At 46.7% G+C, this 13,632-nt stretch overlaps 1 protein-coding gene across 1 annotated transcript in view; it reads right to left on the bottom strand.

The window, feature by feature from the left end:
- The window catches only part of IQCK (IQ motif containing K), a 150,051-nt gene extending 136,647 nt beyond the window's left edge, over positions 1-13,404 (bottom strand). The window contains exons 1-2 of the mRNA XM_017849779.1: positions 12,801-13,404; positions 9,411-9,740 (exon numbers count right to left, since the gene is read on the bottom strand). Coding sequence (XP_017705268.1) covers positions 9,411-9,740; positions 12,801-13,179 — 709 coding nt within the window. The 5' untranslated portion in view covers positions 13,180-13,404. The remainder of the gene's footprint in view (positions 1-9,410; positions 9,741-12,800) is intronic.
- Between the last annotated feature and the right edge of the window lie 228 nt (positions 13,405-13,632).

Here is a 13,632-nt window from a genome sequence, read left to right as displayed (position 1 = left end):
CTCTACCATTTTTTTCCCTCTCCGGCAAGCATGTAATTCAGCCTTCTTCCCCAGCTGCCTTGGGAACCACTGATATAGTGGAAACTGTTTATTTGGGCTTAAAATGTATACATTTATACTTCTGTTTGATTACAAAAGCAAGACATACTTTTTTTTTTTTTTTTTTTGCGACGGGGTCTCGCTCTTGCCCGGGCTGGAGTGCAGTGGCCGGATCTCAGCTCACTGCAAGCTCTGCCTCCCGGGTTTACGTCATTCTCCTGCCTCAGCCTCCGGAGTAGCGGGGACTACAGGCGCCCGCCACCTCGCCCGGCTAGTTTTTTGTATTTTTTAGTAGAGACGGGGTTTCACCGTGTTAGCCAGGATGGTCTCGATCTCCTGACCTCGTGATCCGCCCATCTCGGCCTCCCAAAGTGCTGGGATTACAGGCTTGAGCCACCGCACCCGGCCAAGACATACTTATTGAAAGAAAATTTTAAATAACACAAGGATGTCTTATGTAGAGTGTAACAGTCACACTTAGTCCTATTGCAATCCTAAAACCATTGTTAGATATGGCATAGATCCAACCAAATCTTTTTTTTTTTTTTTTTGGCAGGGGGGTGGGGGCGACAACAAAGTGTCGCTCTGTTGCCCAGGCTGGAGTGCAGTGGCGTGATCTTGGCTCACTGCAACCTCTGCTTCCTGGGTTCAAGCAATTCTCCTGCCTCAGTTTCCTGAGTAGCTGGGACTACAGGCACATTCTGCCATGCCAGACAAATTTTTAGTATTTTAGTAGAGATGGGGATTCACCGGGTTGCCCAGGCTGGTCTCGAACTCCTGAGCTCAGGCAATCTGCCCACCTTGGCCTCCCAGTGGTAGGATTCCAATGTATTTACTAATATATGTATATAATACACAATACATTTGTTTACTTTCAATTTCCCAGGCTAGGTCAAATTGCCCATGCATAGAACCACATAACACTGTGTCCTTTTTCTTCACAACTCATATTAGTTTGTGCCTTATTTGAAATTTATAAAAATTAGTGACTATCTTGTATTTTTTCTTTCTTTTTTTTTTCTAGACCGAGTCTTGCTCTGTTGCCCAGGCTGGAGTGCAGTGGTGTGATCTCCACTTACTGCAACCTCCGCCTCCCAGCTTCAAGCAATTCTCCTGCCTCAGCCTCAAAAGTAGCTGGGATTACAGGCACCCACCATCATGCCTGGCTAATTTTTGTGTTTTTGTAGAGATGGGGTTTCACCATGTTGGCCAGGCTGGTCTCAAACTTGTGACCTCAACTGATCTGCCCACCTTAGCCTCCCAAAGTGCTGGAATTACAGGCTTCAGCCACCACGCCCGGCATTAATGACTATCTTTCCCAATAGATTATATGTTTTGTGAGGGAGCACCGGGATCTGTTCTCTCACCATTACTTCCCCACAGAATACTGGCTGAATGAATGAATGAATAGATGAACAGGACCAACCATATTGTAAGTTACTTTTGATGCCTTATTCATTCATTTATATTTATTGCAAGCCCATTACCTGCTATGAACCATTCTATGTGTTAAATATGAGGCTCCTTGCAATGTTGCTACATGCATGATGTACCACATTCATTTAACCATTATACTCTTAATGGGCATTTGGGTTGTTTCCATTATTTTATTATTATAAACAATGTTTCAATGAACATCTTTATACAAATATCATTGATCCGCAGAGAGGTGTTTTGGTAGGATCCTTAGATGTGGAATTTTTTCTGCCAAAAGAAAATATAATTTAAAATTTGGGCCAAATTGCCAAACTTTTCTCCAAAAAGTTTACAGTCACTTGTACTCCCAATAGTGACACTGCCTGTTTCTCTAGAGTATAATCAATCTTATACATTAAAAATTTGTCAACACCTGTAAAAGAAAAAAAAATGGTATTTTATTTTATTTGCATTTCTTTATTACTTGCTATCATATTTTTTCCAGTGAAATCTCTCAGGAGTTCACTTAAATTTGATGGAAAAAATACAAATTTCTTCATCATATGATCACAAAAGACATATAGTTGAAATGATTATGTAGAAGTATGAAGTATGGGAAAATACTTTAGCTTCAAGACAATCTGATGTGTTACTTAAAACCTCTGTAATGTTTAAGAGAATCTAACATATTTGAGAATGTCAGTTTTCCCTGTGGTTTCAATCTGAAATATAATTACAGACTGATGCTTTTACATTGAAAGGCATAAAAGAATTTAACTTTGTAGAGTACTGGACTCTTTAAAAAAACAACTTGATTTACCATAGTTTAATTAATTCAATTTCCAAGAGTTGTTTTGGTGCTTAGAAAAGTGTGCTTATCTGCTCTGTTCTGCATTAGAAATGCTTAAGAAAATCAGGGGCCCAGGCATGGATTACAGGCTCACACCTGTAATCCTAACACTTTGGGAAGCCAAGGTGGGCAGATTGTTGGAGCCTAGGAGTTCAAGACCAGCCTGGGCAACATGGGGAAACCCTGTCTCTACAACAAATATAAAAATTAGCTGGGTGTGGCAGCGCACGCCTGTAATCCCAGCTACTTGGGAGGCTTAGGTGGGAGGATCACCTGAGCCTGGGAGTTGAGGCTGTAGTAAGCCACAGTCACGCCATTGCACTCCAGCCTGGGCGACAGCCTGTCTCAGAAAAATAAAAATTAATTAAAAAAAATTTTTTTAAATCAGGTATATTAAATGTTTACAATTTTTCAATCACCAAAGTTTATAAATGGCATTAGGGGAATTTAATGTTATATGCATATTAAATGAACATTATGAACAAGTGAAAGTGGTTGTTCGTTTTATGCAACAAAGACAACATTTTAGGAGAGGCAGAGCAGAAGGAGCCTGGAAACTTGTTGGCAGAGTGGAGCCCTTGTACCACAAATGAACCCTCTCCCCTCAACTTCTGGGATGTGAGAATAATTAAACATCTTTGTTTAGGCCATTATGAGTTGGGCTTTCTGCTATTTGCAGCTGAACATGTTCCTGATAGAAACAATTAAAATGTAGCATTGACTGGTGGCCAGGCGAGGTGGATCACACCTGTAATCTCAGCACTTTGGGAGGTCGAGGCGGGTGGATCACAAAGTCAGGAGATCGAGACCATCCTGGCTAACATGATGAAACCCCGTCTCTACTAAAAATACAAAAACAAAATCAGCCGGGCGAGGTGGCGGGCACCTGTAGTCCCAGCTACTCAGGAGGCTGAGGCAGGAGAATGGAGTAAACCCCAGAGGCGGAGCTTGCAGTGAGCTGAGATCCGGCCACTGCACTCCAACCTGGGCCACAGAGCCAGACTCCGACTCAAACAACAACAACAACAAAACTATAGCATTGACCACAGTAGCTTACTGGAAGGGGATGGAACAGGAAGGTGACGCTGGGAGTGAATGAGATGAACATTTGAGAGGCGTATACTATAGTGGAAGGTTGTACCAGGTTGCTGGAGAGCCAGATGAACCGGGCAGAGGAGCTTATGTTCCAGAGAGGGGATGAATGATAAACCAGGGGTTCTGAGAAGTGAAAGTACTGCTGTAGAGGGCTTCAACCACAGCCTAGAGGAGCAGAAAGAAGAGGCTTTGAAATTGGCCTGAGGAATTACAGAAGCTTTCCAGAAGAGGGGCCACGTGGATTGAGTCTAGAGAGATAAATGAGAAGGTAGGGATGTTCCGGAAAGAGACAAAGCTTGTGGAAAGGCACGGAGGAATAGTATGGTGCATTGGAGGAATAGTTTTGTGTGACTCCAAGTACACAACACAACAATGGTACTGAAGTGCTTGTTTACAATCCAGAACTCAAGGACTCACCCCCAAGGAGTCTGGCCCATCAGGCCAAGAAGGGAAGCCAAGGAAAATGCATTTTTTTTTTTTTTAATGGAGTCTCACGCTGTTGCCCAGGCTGGAGTGCAATGGCATGATCTTGGCTTAGTGCAACCTCCTCCTCCCGAGTTCAAGCGATTCTCCTGCCTCAGCCTCCTGAGTAGCTGGAACTATAGGCACACACTGCCACACCTGGCTAATTTTTTTTTTTTTTTTGTATTTTAGTAGAGATGGGGTTTCACCATGTTGGTCAGGCTGGTCTCAAACTCCTGAGTTCAGGCAATCCAGCCCCTTCCATCTCCTGAAGTGCTAGGATTACAGGCTTGAGCCACCATGCCCAGCCAGGAAGCTGCATTTTAACATGTATCCAGGAGATTTTGATGTAGGTGCTCCCAGTCCACGCTTCAAAACCATGCTGGTGTCTTGTTCAAGGGTTTGAACTTGAGAGTCAAAACAGACTTGAGTTTGAAGCCGACCCTGCCACTTACTTTGGGCATGTTTCCTAATCTTTCTAAGCCTCAATTTCCTCATCTGTTGCTATGAGGCCTAAATGAGAAGTAACGCACCTAGCACAATGCCTGGCACATAAATAGCAGCTCAATAAATGTTGCCATTAGGATGATTTGGGTGAATGGTATGTTATGAACTAAGAAAAGTAAACAGAGATGGGATGTTAAGAAGCTTAAGGGTTAAGCTAAGGAGTTTATTATGTAAGCTATGAAAATCATCAGAGGTCACAGCATGATGCGATTAAATTTGAATTTTAGAGACATTCCTATGATGGCCAGTGGGATACGGTCTGGAAGGAGGCCTGCCTCAATTAAGAAGCCACAGCAGCAATCCAAGCAGGGGGTGGTAAGGGCCTGATCTAAGGCAGCAGACAAGAAGACTGGCAGGGGTGGGGAGTGGGGGCAGGGTGGGGATGGTGGGAGATATTAAACAGGTAGAATCTATAAGGACTAGCAAATTAGAGTGTGGGGCTGTGGAAAGTGAAAAGGAAGCAGGCCGGGTGCAGCGGCTCACACCTGTAATCCCAGGACTTTGGGAGGCTGAGGCGGGTGTATCACCTGAGGTCAGGAGTTCGAGACCAGCCTGGCCAATATGGTGAGACACCATCTCTACTAAACATACAAAAACTAGCCGGGCGTGGTGGCGAGTGCCTGTAATCCCAGCTACTAGGGAGGCTGAGGTGGGGGAACTGCTTGAACCTGGGAGGTGGAAGCTGCAGTGAGCAGAGATTACACCACTGTACTCCAGCCTGGGCAACACAGCGAGACTCTGTCTCAAGGAAGAAAAAAAAAAAGGCTGGACTGGGCAGCTGAGTGAACGATGGTAACATTTGTGGAGATGGAGATAAGTTGTTGACATCTAAAACAGTGCCTGCGGTCATGCCTGGCCCAGCATTGAAAACAGTTCCCAGCCCTGGTAGATACAAGTTGGCTCAATGCTTAAGAACAATTTCTTCAGAGAAATGAGGAAGAAGCTGGTCTGCCCTGGGTTGATAAGGGAATGAGAATGAAAGTGGTGTGGACAAGACCAAGAGCAGTGTGTTCTTTCCAGAAGCTTGCTGAGAGGGGAGGAGAGACTGATAGGAGCTGGAAGAGGATATAGGGTCAAGGTGGAGGTTTCTTCCTGAGATGACAGGCCAGGGGTGTTTGGAGGAAAAAGCTAGTAGAGAAGTTAAAGGCATAGTAGAGGAGGTGAGTGATAGAGCAGGATCCTGGAACAGCAAGGGGATGGTAAGCAGAGGTGGAGAGCTGGGCAGCGAGTAGCAGGGTGAGAGCTTCTTCCACGTGTACAGATGGGTGTTAGCGAACTCCCTCCCCACTCTTGACTGCCTGACTCTTCTCAGTGAATGCCTCCTATGCTAAGAGGTATCACAGAACATTTCAGGAAGTGTTAGAAACTTGGACTAGTAGAAACAGGCAATGGGAGAAGGCATTGAGAGATGCTGATTGCTGAGCATTGCCGAGAGCCAGTTGGGGTCATCTTTCTTCAGCTGGCTCAGTGGCTGCACTGGAGGAACAAGTATTGATTCACAACTGATCCATGTCGGTATCTGGCAGGTGAAATGAAAGACCAGATTTTACAACAGCATTGGGGGCTGAGGCCAGAGAGTGCTTGATTGATTAAGGGATGAACCAATGACAGTAGTGAGGATGTTATCACAGCATATCAAAATAGGAAACTGTAAGGCCGGGCATGGTGGCTCACGCCTGTAATCCCAGCACTTTGGGAAGAGGAGCGTGGCAGACTACTTGAGGTCAGGCCTGGCCAACATGGCAAAACCCCATCTCTACAAAAAATTAGCCAGGCATGGTGGCGGGCGCCTGTAATTCTACTCAGAGGCTGAGGCGGAAGAATTGCTTGAATCTGGGAGGCAGAGGTTGCAGTGAGCCGAGATTGCGCCACTGCATCCAGACTGGGTGAGAGAGCCAGATTTCATCTCAAAAAAAAAAAAAAGTAAACTGTTAAGCCTAACATCCTTTGACTGTCTTGATTAAAACCATGAACACAGTAAGTCACCAACTACTGTAAGATTTGATTAGAAGTGTTGGCAGGGAAGAAGTTTATTGACACTAACACAAGTGCTTTTTAGAATACAAAACTCAGTTGTCACTGCAAAGATGAGGGCGAAAACTGAAGAATATTTACAAGTAAGTTATAGTGGTGAGCATGCACATACATACAAAAGAGCACTAGTCAGGTTGGTTAAGGTCTGTGTAAGTTATTGACCTACTTTGCATTTTGTCTTCATGAAATTGAGTTTCTGGCAGGTCTGTTTGCTATGATAATTTGTCTTTTAAATGGAGATTATCTTAATAGAATGTAGTACTTAACCTCAAAGATAGGATTACTACAAAGCCTGTTTTTTCATGTTTGTTGTGAGAAACTGAATTTACTACGTTATAGAAAACTGCATTTGTTAGATGTTTAAGAATTGGGTTTATCCACCTAGGTTATAATAATCATCACAGTGCCCATGTGTATAGTTTGCCAATGTTGACCTTGACCTCACTGAATTTTTTTTTTTTTTCAGACGGAGTCTCACTCTGTTGCCCAGGCTAGAGTCCAGTGGCACAATCTCAGGTCACTGCAACCTCCGTCTCTCAGGTCCAAGCGATTCTTCTGCCTCAGCCTCCCGAGTAGCTGGGATTACCCACCACCACGCCGGACTTATTTTTTGTATTTTTAGTAGAGACGGGGTTTCACCATGTTGGCCAGGCTGGTCTTCAACTCCTGACCTCAGGTGATCCACCCGCCTCAGCCTCCCAAAGTGCTGGGATTACAGGCGTGAGCCACTATGCCTGACCTCATTCTGTAACTCTATCATTTTATAAGTGGCATCAATTCACTTGCTTTTCAGAGAACACCAAAACCCTTTGTCTTTGCTTTCTCTCTAGAGGCCTATTTGACCAAAATAAACTCAGTGTGTAAATCACAACACAAGGCATGTTTCTTTGTCAACAATAATGAACATTTATTGACTACTTTTTAAATGCCAGGCACTGTGCTAAGCACCTTTTCATACACTCTTACCTGGTCCTCACAACAGCCCTGTGAGGTAGGTACAACAATTATCTGTCTTTTACAGATGAGGTTGAGTAACTTTTCCAACAATCCTCTAATAAACTGTATCATAAGGAACCGTTTGGCTTGGAGAAGTGAAAGCTCTGGGGGAAAGACAGCCATAATAACTACCATCAAATATCTGAGTAGATTCTTTGAGGTGGAGTGATTAGCTCCCTGAATCATAGCACCAAGAGGTAAGGACCTGGGGTGAAAGTGACAAAGAGAACATCCAAAATGAAAGGAATTTTTCCAGCACGATGTAAGGTTGGAGAAGGAATTTAAGTACTGGATGGGGTTGAAATAGACAACTTTTGAGGGCATCTATCAACTGAGTCTACTATTCTCTTCCTTCTCTGTATTCTCCACTTCTTTCAAGTCATCACATATACTGGTACATTCATTCTGTTTTTCCAAAACAGTAAATGTTTTCCATAAACATTTACTGATCTGCGCTATCCAATACAGCAGCCACTATCCAAATGTGGCTATTTAAATTTATTAAAATTAAGGTCGGGCTAGGCCCAGTGGCTCACGCCTGTAATCCTAGCACTTTGGGAGGCCGAGGCAGGTAGATCACCTGAGGTCAGGAGTTCAAGACCAGCCTGGCCAAAATGGTGAAACCCCTTCTCTATAAAAATAAAAAAATTAGCTGGGCATGATGGCAGGTGCCTGTAACCCCAGCTACTCAGGAGGCTGAGGTGGGAGAATTGCTTGAATCCAGGAGGTAGAGGCTGCAGTGAATCCACACAGCACCACTGCACTCCAGCCTGGACAACAGAGCAACACGCTGTCTCAAAAAAAAAAAAAAAAAATTAGGTCCAACAAGAAATTCAGTTCCTCAATTGCACTAACCACATTTCAAATGTTAAATAACCACAATTTTTTTTTTTAAGACGGAGTCTCGCTCTGTCGCCCAGGCTGGAGTGCAGTGGCGCGATCTCGGCTCACTGCAACCTCCACCTCCCTGGTTCAAGCGATTCCCCGGCCTCAGCCTCCCAAGTAGCTGGGATTACAGGCGCACACCACCACGCCTGGATAATTTTTTTTTTTTTTTTTTTTTGTATTTTTAGTAGAGATGGGGTTTCACCACGCCGTTTCAGGCAGCTTAGGTAGTGATGGTGGCCACACGAATTAAAAATCTGAGTCTTTGACCTTGTGGAGTTTATGGTCTAGTGGAGAAGAAAAAAAAACCACCAACAGCCAACATTATTCATTCAGAACTAGCGCTTACGCAGCTCCTTCTGTAAATCGAGCAGTTTTTGTTTCTTTTCCCAGTAAGCCTTTTGCACTCCTAAAATCACGCTGTTTACTAAGCACTTTTTGTGACTCTGGTTCCATCTTCCTAACACCATCGAAATAGGTGTCATTATCATGCCCACTTTGCAGACAGGGTAACAAGTTAAATAATTTGCCCAACCTAAGTAACGAATACTGAGAAGGGCCACAAAGGAAGATGTGCTCAACTCCGTTTGGTGAGGTTAAGGAAGGTTTGAAGCAAGAAGGGACTAAAACTTACCGTTTGTCCACACCATGGTTACTGAACCTGTGGGCCGCCGACTACCTACTTTAGGATTACCTGGGGTGCTCTTTTTTAAAAAGTTTAGATTCCCTGCAGCATCCCAAGTTGAAGTTCTGTGGGCGGGGCCTGGGAGCCTACGTTTTGAACAAGATTCCCGCCCCTGCCCCAGCAATTCTTTTCTGTTCACTAAATGAAGTTTAAGAACCACTGGTCCACACCGCATGGTTCTCTTTATTCAGCTTTCCCTCGCCGTTCCCTTGCCTTTGACTTCACTACCGATCGCGATTGGAGGCCGCGCTGCGTAACCGCGGGCCAGCCTCTCCGAGCCTCAGTTTCCCCGTCCGTAAAATTACAGGTGTGAGCCACCGCACCCTGCCCTACTGTGCGGGCCCGCGGAGCGGCTGCCAGGCGCACAGTGGGCGCTCCTCAAACGCGGCCCCCACCCGGCCGCCCGGGTCCCGACCCTCTCGGCCAGCCACGGCTGCCTACCGTCGCAGATCTGCTCCCACAGATTCTTGCTCGACGGCTCGGCGACCTGCCACGGCGAGACAGGCAGCTCGCGGGAACCGAGAGACACGGTGGGCACAGGCGTCCGGGTGAACGACGAGTTTGTAGAGCAGCTGGGCTTACGGGGCACTGTGTGGCTGGGGACTTGCCGCGGTGCAGCCATGGCCGCGGTTTCCACGGTAACCGCGTTCGCCAGGAGGCCGCGACCCGGAAGAAGCCGGAACCCGAGAGGGTGGGCCGGCGACTCGAAGTGGACTTCCGGGTCGCGGCGGAGTGGGCTCTCACGTGGAGGCGGGGAAATTTCGCCCACCGGTGAGTGCCAGGGTGCGTTGCAGGCGGGCCGGCGCAGGGTCTGGAGATTGCACCAGAGGAAGTGCGCGGCAGGGAAGACGGGGAAATGCGGGCCACCCGCATCCCTAAATCCGACCCCTTCAGTCGGTGCGCGCCCGCTCTGGCCTGCGGCCGCCGCCTCCAGAAAGTTTTCCCGCCTCAGAGCCGGGCCTGGGACCCCACGTAATCCCTCCCAGTGTGTTGCTGCGGAGGCTTGGGCGCAGGGGAGCCCTGGAGGCACCGATCTGACTTCCTGGCTCCCGCGCGTCCTGCCGGTGATCCTACGGGGGAGTGGGGTGTTGCTGCACAGGCTTTGGAGTCCTGTGGGCGGAATTCCAATCTCCTGTTTTCCACTTGATGGCTTTGGAACCTAGGGCAAGTGAATTATTAGTCTCTGGAGCTTGTGAGCTCGGGTATTTACAATGATCCTCACAAGGCTGCCGCGGGAATTTAAAAGCGGTTTTGGAGAAAGCATATGTGTTTGCAGGAGATGCACTGTAATGTTCTTTTCCTTTCTCTTTGAAAGAGTGAATGCATTTGGTCGCAGGGCTCAAGAGGATGATGCTATCCATATTTTCTAAATGGCAGAGATGGGGAGAGAAGGGGATTAAGAGTTGATCCGCAACCTCCCGGTGGATTCTTTGTTCTTACCAGATCTCTTGGCCACTCCCCTGTTCTGAAGTCGTCTTGGCTTTCTTGACTACACTATTTCAAGGTTTGCACCTTCTTCTTTGCAAGCTCCTTTATCTCTGCCCACTTATTTAAATGCCAATACAATAGTCCCCCTCCCCCGTTATCCCCGGGCAGTACGTTCCTAAACCCCCAGTGGATGCCTGAAACCACAAATAGTACCGAACCCTAAATATAACTAAATATGACTATGTTTTTTCTTTTGTATACTACCTGTGACAAAGTTTATAAGTTAGGCACAGTAGGGCAGGGTGCGGTGGCTCACACCTGTAATCCCAGCACTTTGGGAGGCCGAGGTGGGCGGATCACCTGAGGCCAGGAGTTAGAGACCAGCCTGGCCAACATAGTAAAACCCTGTCCCTACTAACAATACAAAAATTAGCGGGGCGTGGTGGTATATGCCTGTAATCCCAGCTACTCAGGAGGCTGAGGTGTGAGAATTGCTTGAACCCCGGAGGTGGAGGTTGCGGTGAGCCGAGATCATGCCACTGCACTCCAGCCTGGGCAACAGAGCGAGACCTTGTCTCACAAAAAAATTAGGTACAGTGAAAGATTACCAACAATCTAGCTAGTAATAAAATAGAACAATTACAACAGTATACTGTAATAAAAGTTGCACGCGTGTGATCTCCCTCTCAAGATAACTTGGTGTGTTGTGCTCACCTATTTTGGGACCGGGGTTGACCAGGGGTAACTGAAACCTGGGAATGGGAAACCTGGGATTGGGCCAGGGACTACTGTATTTCTTGAGGTCTTGTCTCAGGCTTGTTCTGTTCAAGGGTTAATCACCACCCATACATTCCTAACTTTATGTCACCCATGTCAGCACAGTCACCCAAACACACCTCATCCATATATTCACCTGTCCAGTGAACGTCTCCAAAGCATCTGTCCAGTCAAGCCTGTCCCTTCAGCCACTTGCCTTCAGTACCTTTGTCTCAGGGATTCATAGCACCATCCTGCAGTTGTTCTTCAGAAATTTTCCTGACAACTGGTAGGACAGTTTATACAACCTCCACCACCCTGACCTTACCACTTGCTTTTATCACCTGTATCACTGTTATTAAACCTTATTTCCTCCCACACCTACTTCTTGATGGGTGGTGTTTTATGTTGTTCATCTCTGTCTCTCTAGCATGTATTCATTCATTCAGTAAGTATTTATTGAGCACCTGGTATGTGCCAGGCACTGAGCAGGATGCTGGAAATAAACCAAGAAACAGGGCAGACAGGAATGAATGAGTAGTTATTCCCCTGACTCTCCAAGGTGCTCCTGGAGTGGATTATGAATGAACTTGACCTGTAGCTCAGGCCTAGCCTGGCTCTTTGAAACTCTTAACAATGAGCCAGCTCCAGTGTGGACCCTGTAGGTTCTGAAGCTGAGGAGGGCTGCAGGATGGAGAAGCTTTTCTTTTCCCTCCCATAATCCTAACTGCCTGTTAGATATTTTGGGATATTTTGCTTCTAGATTCTGGGCATGTCTAGTGCAGGGAGCAGCAGGAACTTGGCTGGAGACTGGAGTGAGAGAAGTGGTCCAGCTGGACGCTGAAGGGTATTGAGGACCCCACAGCCCTTTCTCACAGGTGCTTCCATGATATCTGTCCAAGACAAGCTGGGTGCCCTCAGTACTGTGTATCACTGTGACTCATTCAGTGTTGGCAATCAACTTCACATTTTAAAAACGGTGAAACTAGGCCAGGCAAGGTGGCTCATGCCTGTAATCCCAGCACTTTGGGAGACTGAAGTGGGCAGATCACTTGAGGTCAGGAGTTTGGTCACTGGCCAACATGGTGAAACCACGTCTCTCCTAAAAAAGAAAAAAAAAAAATCAGCTGGGTGTGATCGCGGGTGTCTGTTATCCCAGCTACTCAGGGGAGGCTGAGGCTGGAGAATCACTTGAACCCAGGAGGCGGAGGTTTCAGTGAGCCGAGATCATGCCACTGCCCTCCAGCCTGGGCGACAGAGCAAGACTCTGTCTCAAAAAAAAAAAGAAAAGAAAAGGGATTTAACAATGTACCAAGCACTTTCCATGTGTTGTCTCATTTCTCTTTTCAACACCCTTTTGAGGAAGGAGGTGTTATATTCCCCCATTTTCCAGATGAAGAAATTGAGGCTCCGGGAGGTTAGCTGATTTACTTAAGGTGAGAGAACCATTTAGGTTTGAACGTAGGGCTGTCTGGATTTAAAATTTATGCTGTTTCTATAGTATTTCTTTTTTTGCTCTAAAGGAATCATGTCCATTTTCCCTATCCCGTAATGCTTAGTCCACCCACTCAAAGAAACATGGCTCTTGGCAATGTTTAGTAGAACTGAACACAGGATGGCTTGGTATAGGGTAACTTGTATCATTTGATTTTTGAGGTATGATCACCAAGACACACAAAGTAGACCCTGGGCTCCCAGAGAAGAAAAAGAAGAAGAAAGTGGTCAAAGAACCAGAGACTCGGTACTCCGTTGTAAACAATGATGATGACTTTGCCGACGTTTCTTCTCTAAAAGCCACATCCCCCTCTAAGAGTGTGGTCCATGGGCAGGCACCTGAGATGCCTCTAGTGAAGAAAAAGAAGAAGAAAAAGACGGGTCTCAGCACCCTTTGCGAGGGGCATGTAGAACCTGAGACAATGCTGCATGCCAGACGGACAGAGAAGTCACCCAGCCCCAGGAAGCAGGTGCTTGGCCACTTGGAGTTCCTCAGCGGGGAGAAGAAAAAGAAGAAGTCACCTCTGGCCATGTCCCATGCCTCTGGGGTGAAAACCTCCCCAGACCCTAGACAGAGTGAGGAGGAAACCAGAGTTGGCAAGAAGCTCCAAAAACACAAGAAGGAGAAAAAGGGGGCCTGGGATCCCACAGCCTTCTCAGTCCAGGACCCCTTGGTTCTGCGAGGCCAGGGATGTTTGCGGACACTTGCTCAGTGGGAAAGAAGGATGAGGGGACAGGGCAGCCTTGGGGCAGAAACGGGAAGGCGGAAGAGGCCCCGAGAACACAACGGGAAGGTGAAGAAGAAAAAAATCCACCAGGAGGAAGACCACCCTCCCAGGCCACTCAAGCCCTCCCGGTCCATGGAGAGCAGCCCTAGGAAAGGAAGTAAAAGAAGCCAGTCAAAGTTTGAGGCTCCAGAATACATCCCCATAAGTGATGACCCTAAGGCCTCCGCAAAGAAAAGATGAAGTCCAAGAAGAAGGTA

Source organism: Rhinopithecus bieti, unplaced genomic scaffold (assembly GCF_001698545.2).
Source record: "Rhinopithecus bieti isolate Rb0 unplaced genomic scaffold, ASM169854v2 scaffold_1918, whole genome shotgun sequence".
NCBI classification, from domain to species: Eukaryota; Metazoa; Chordata; class Mammalia; order Primates; family Cercopithecidae; genus Rhinopithecus; species Rhinopithecus bieti.
This window is presented reverse-complemented; position numbering and strand designations above follow the sequence as displayed.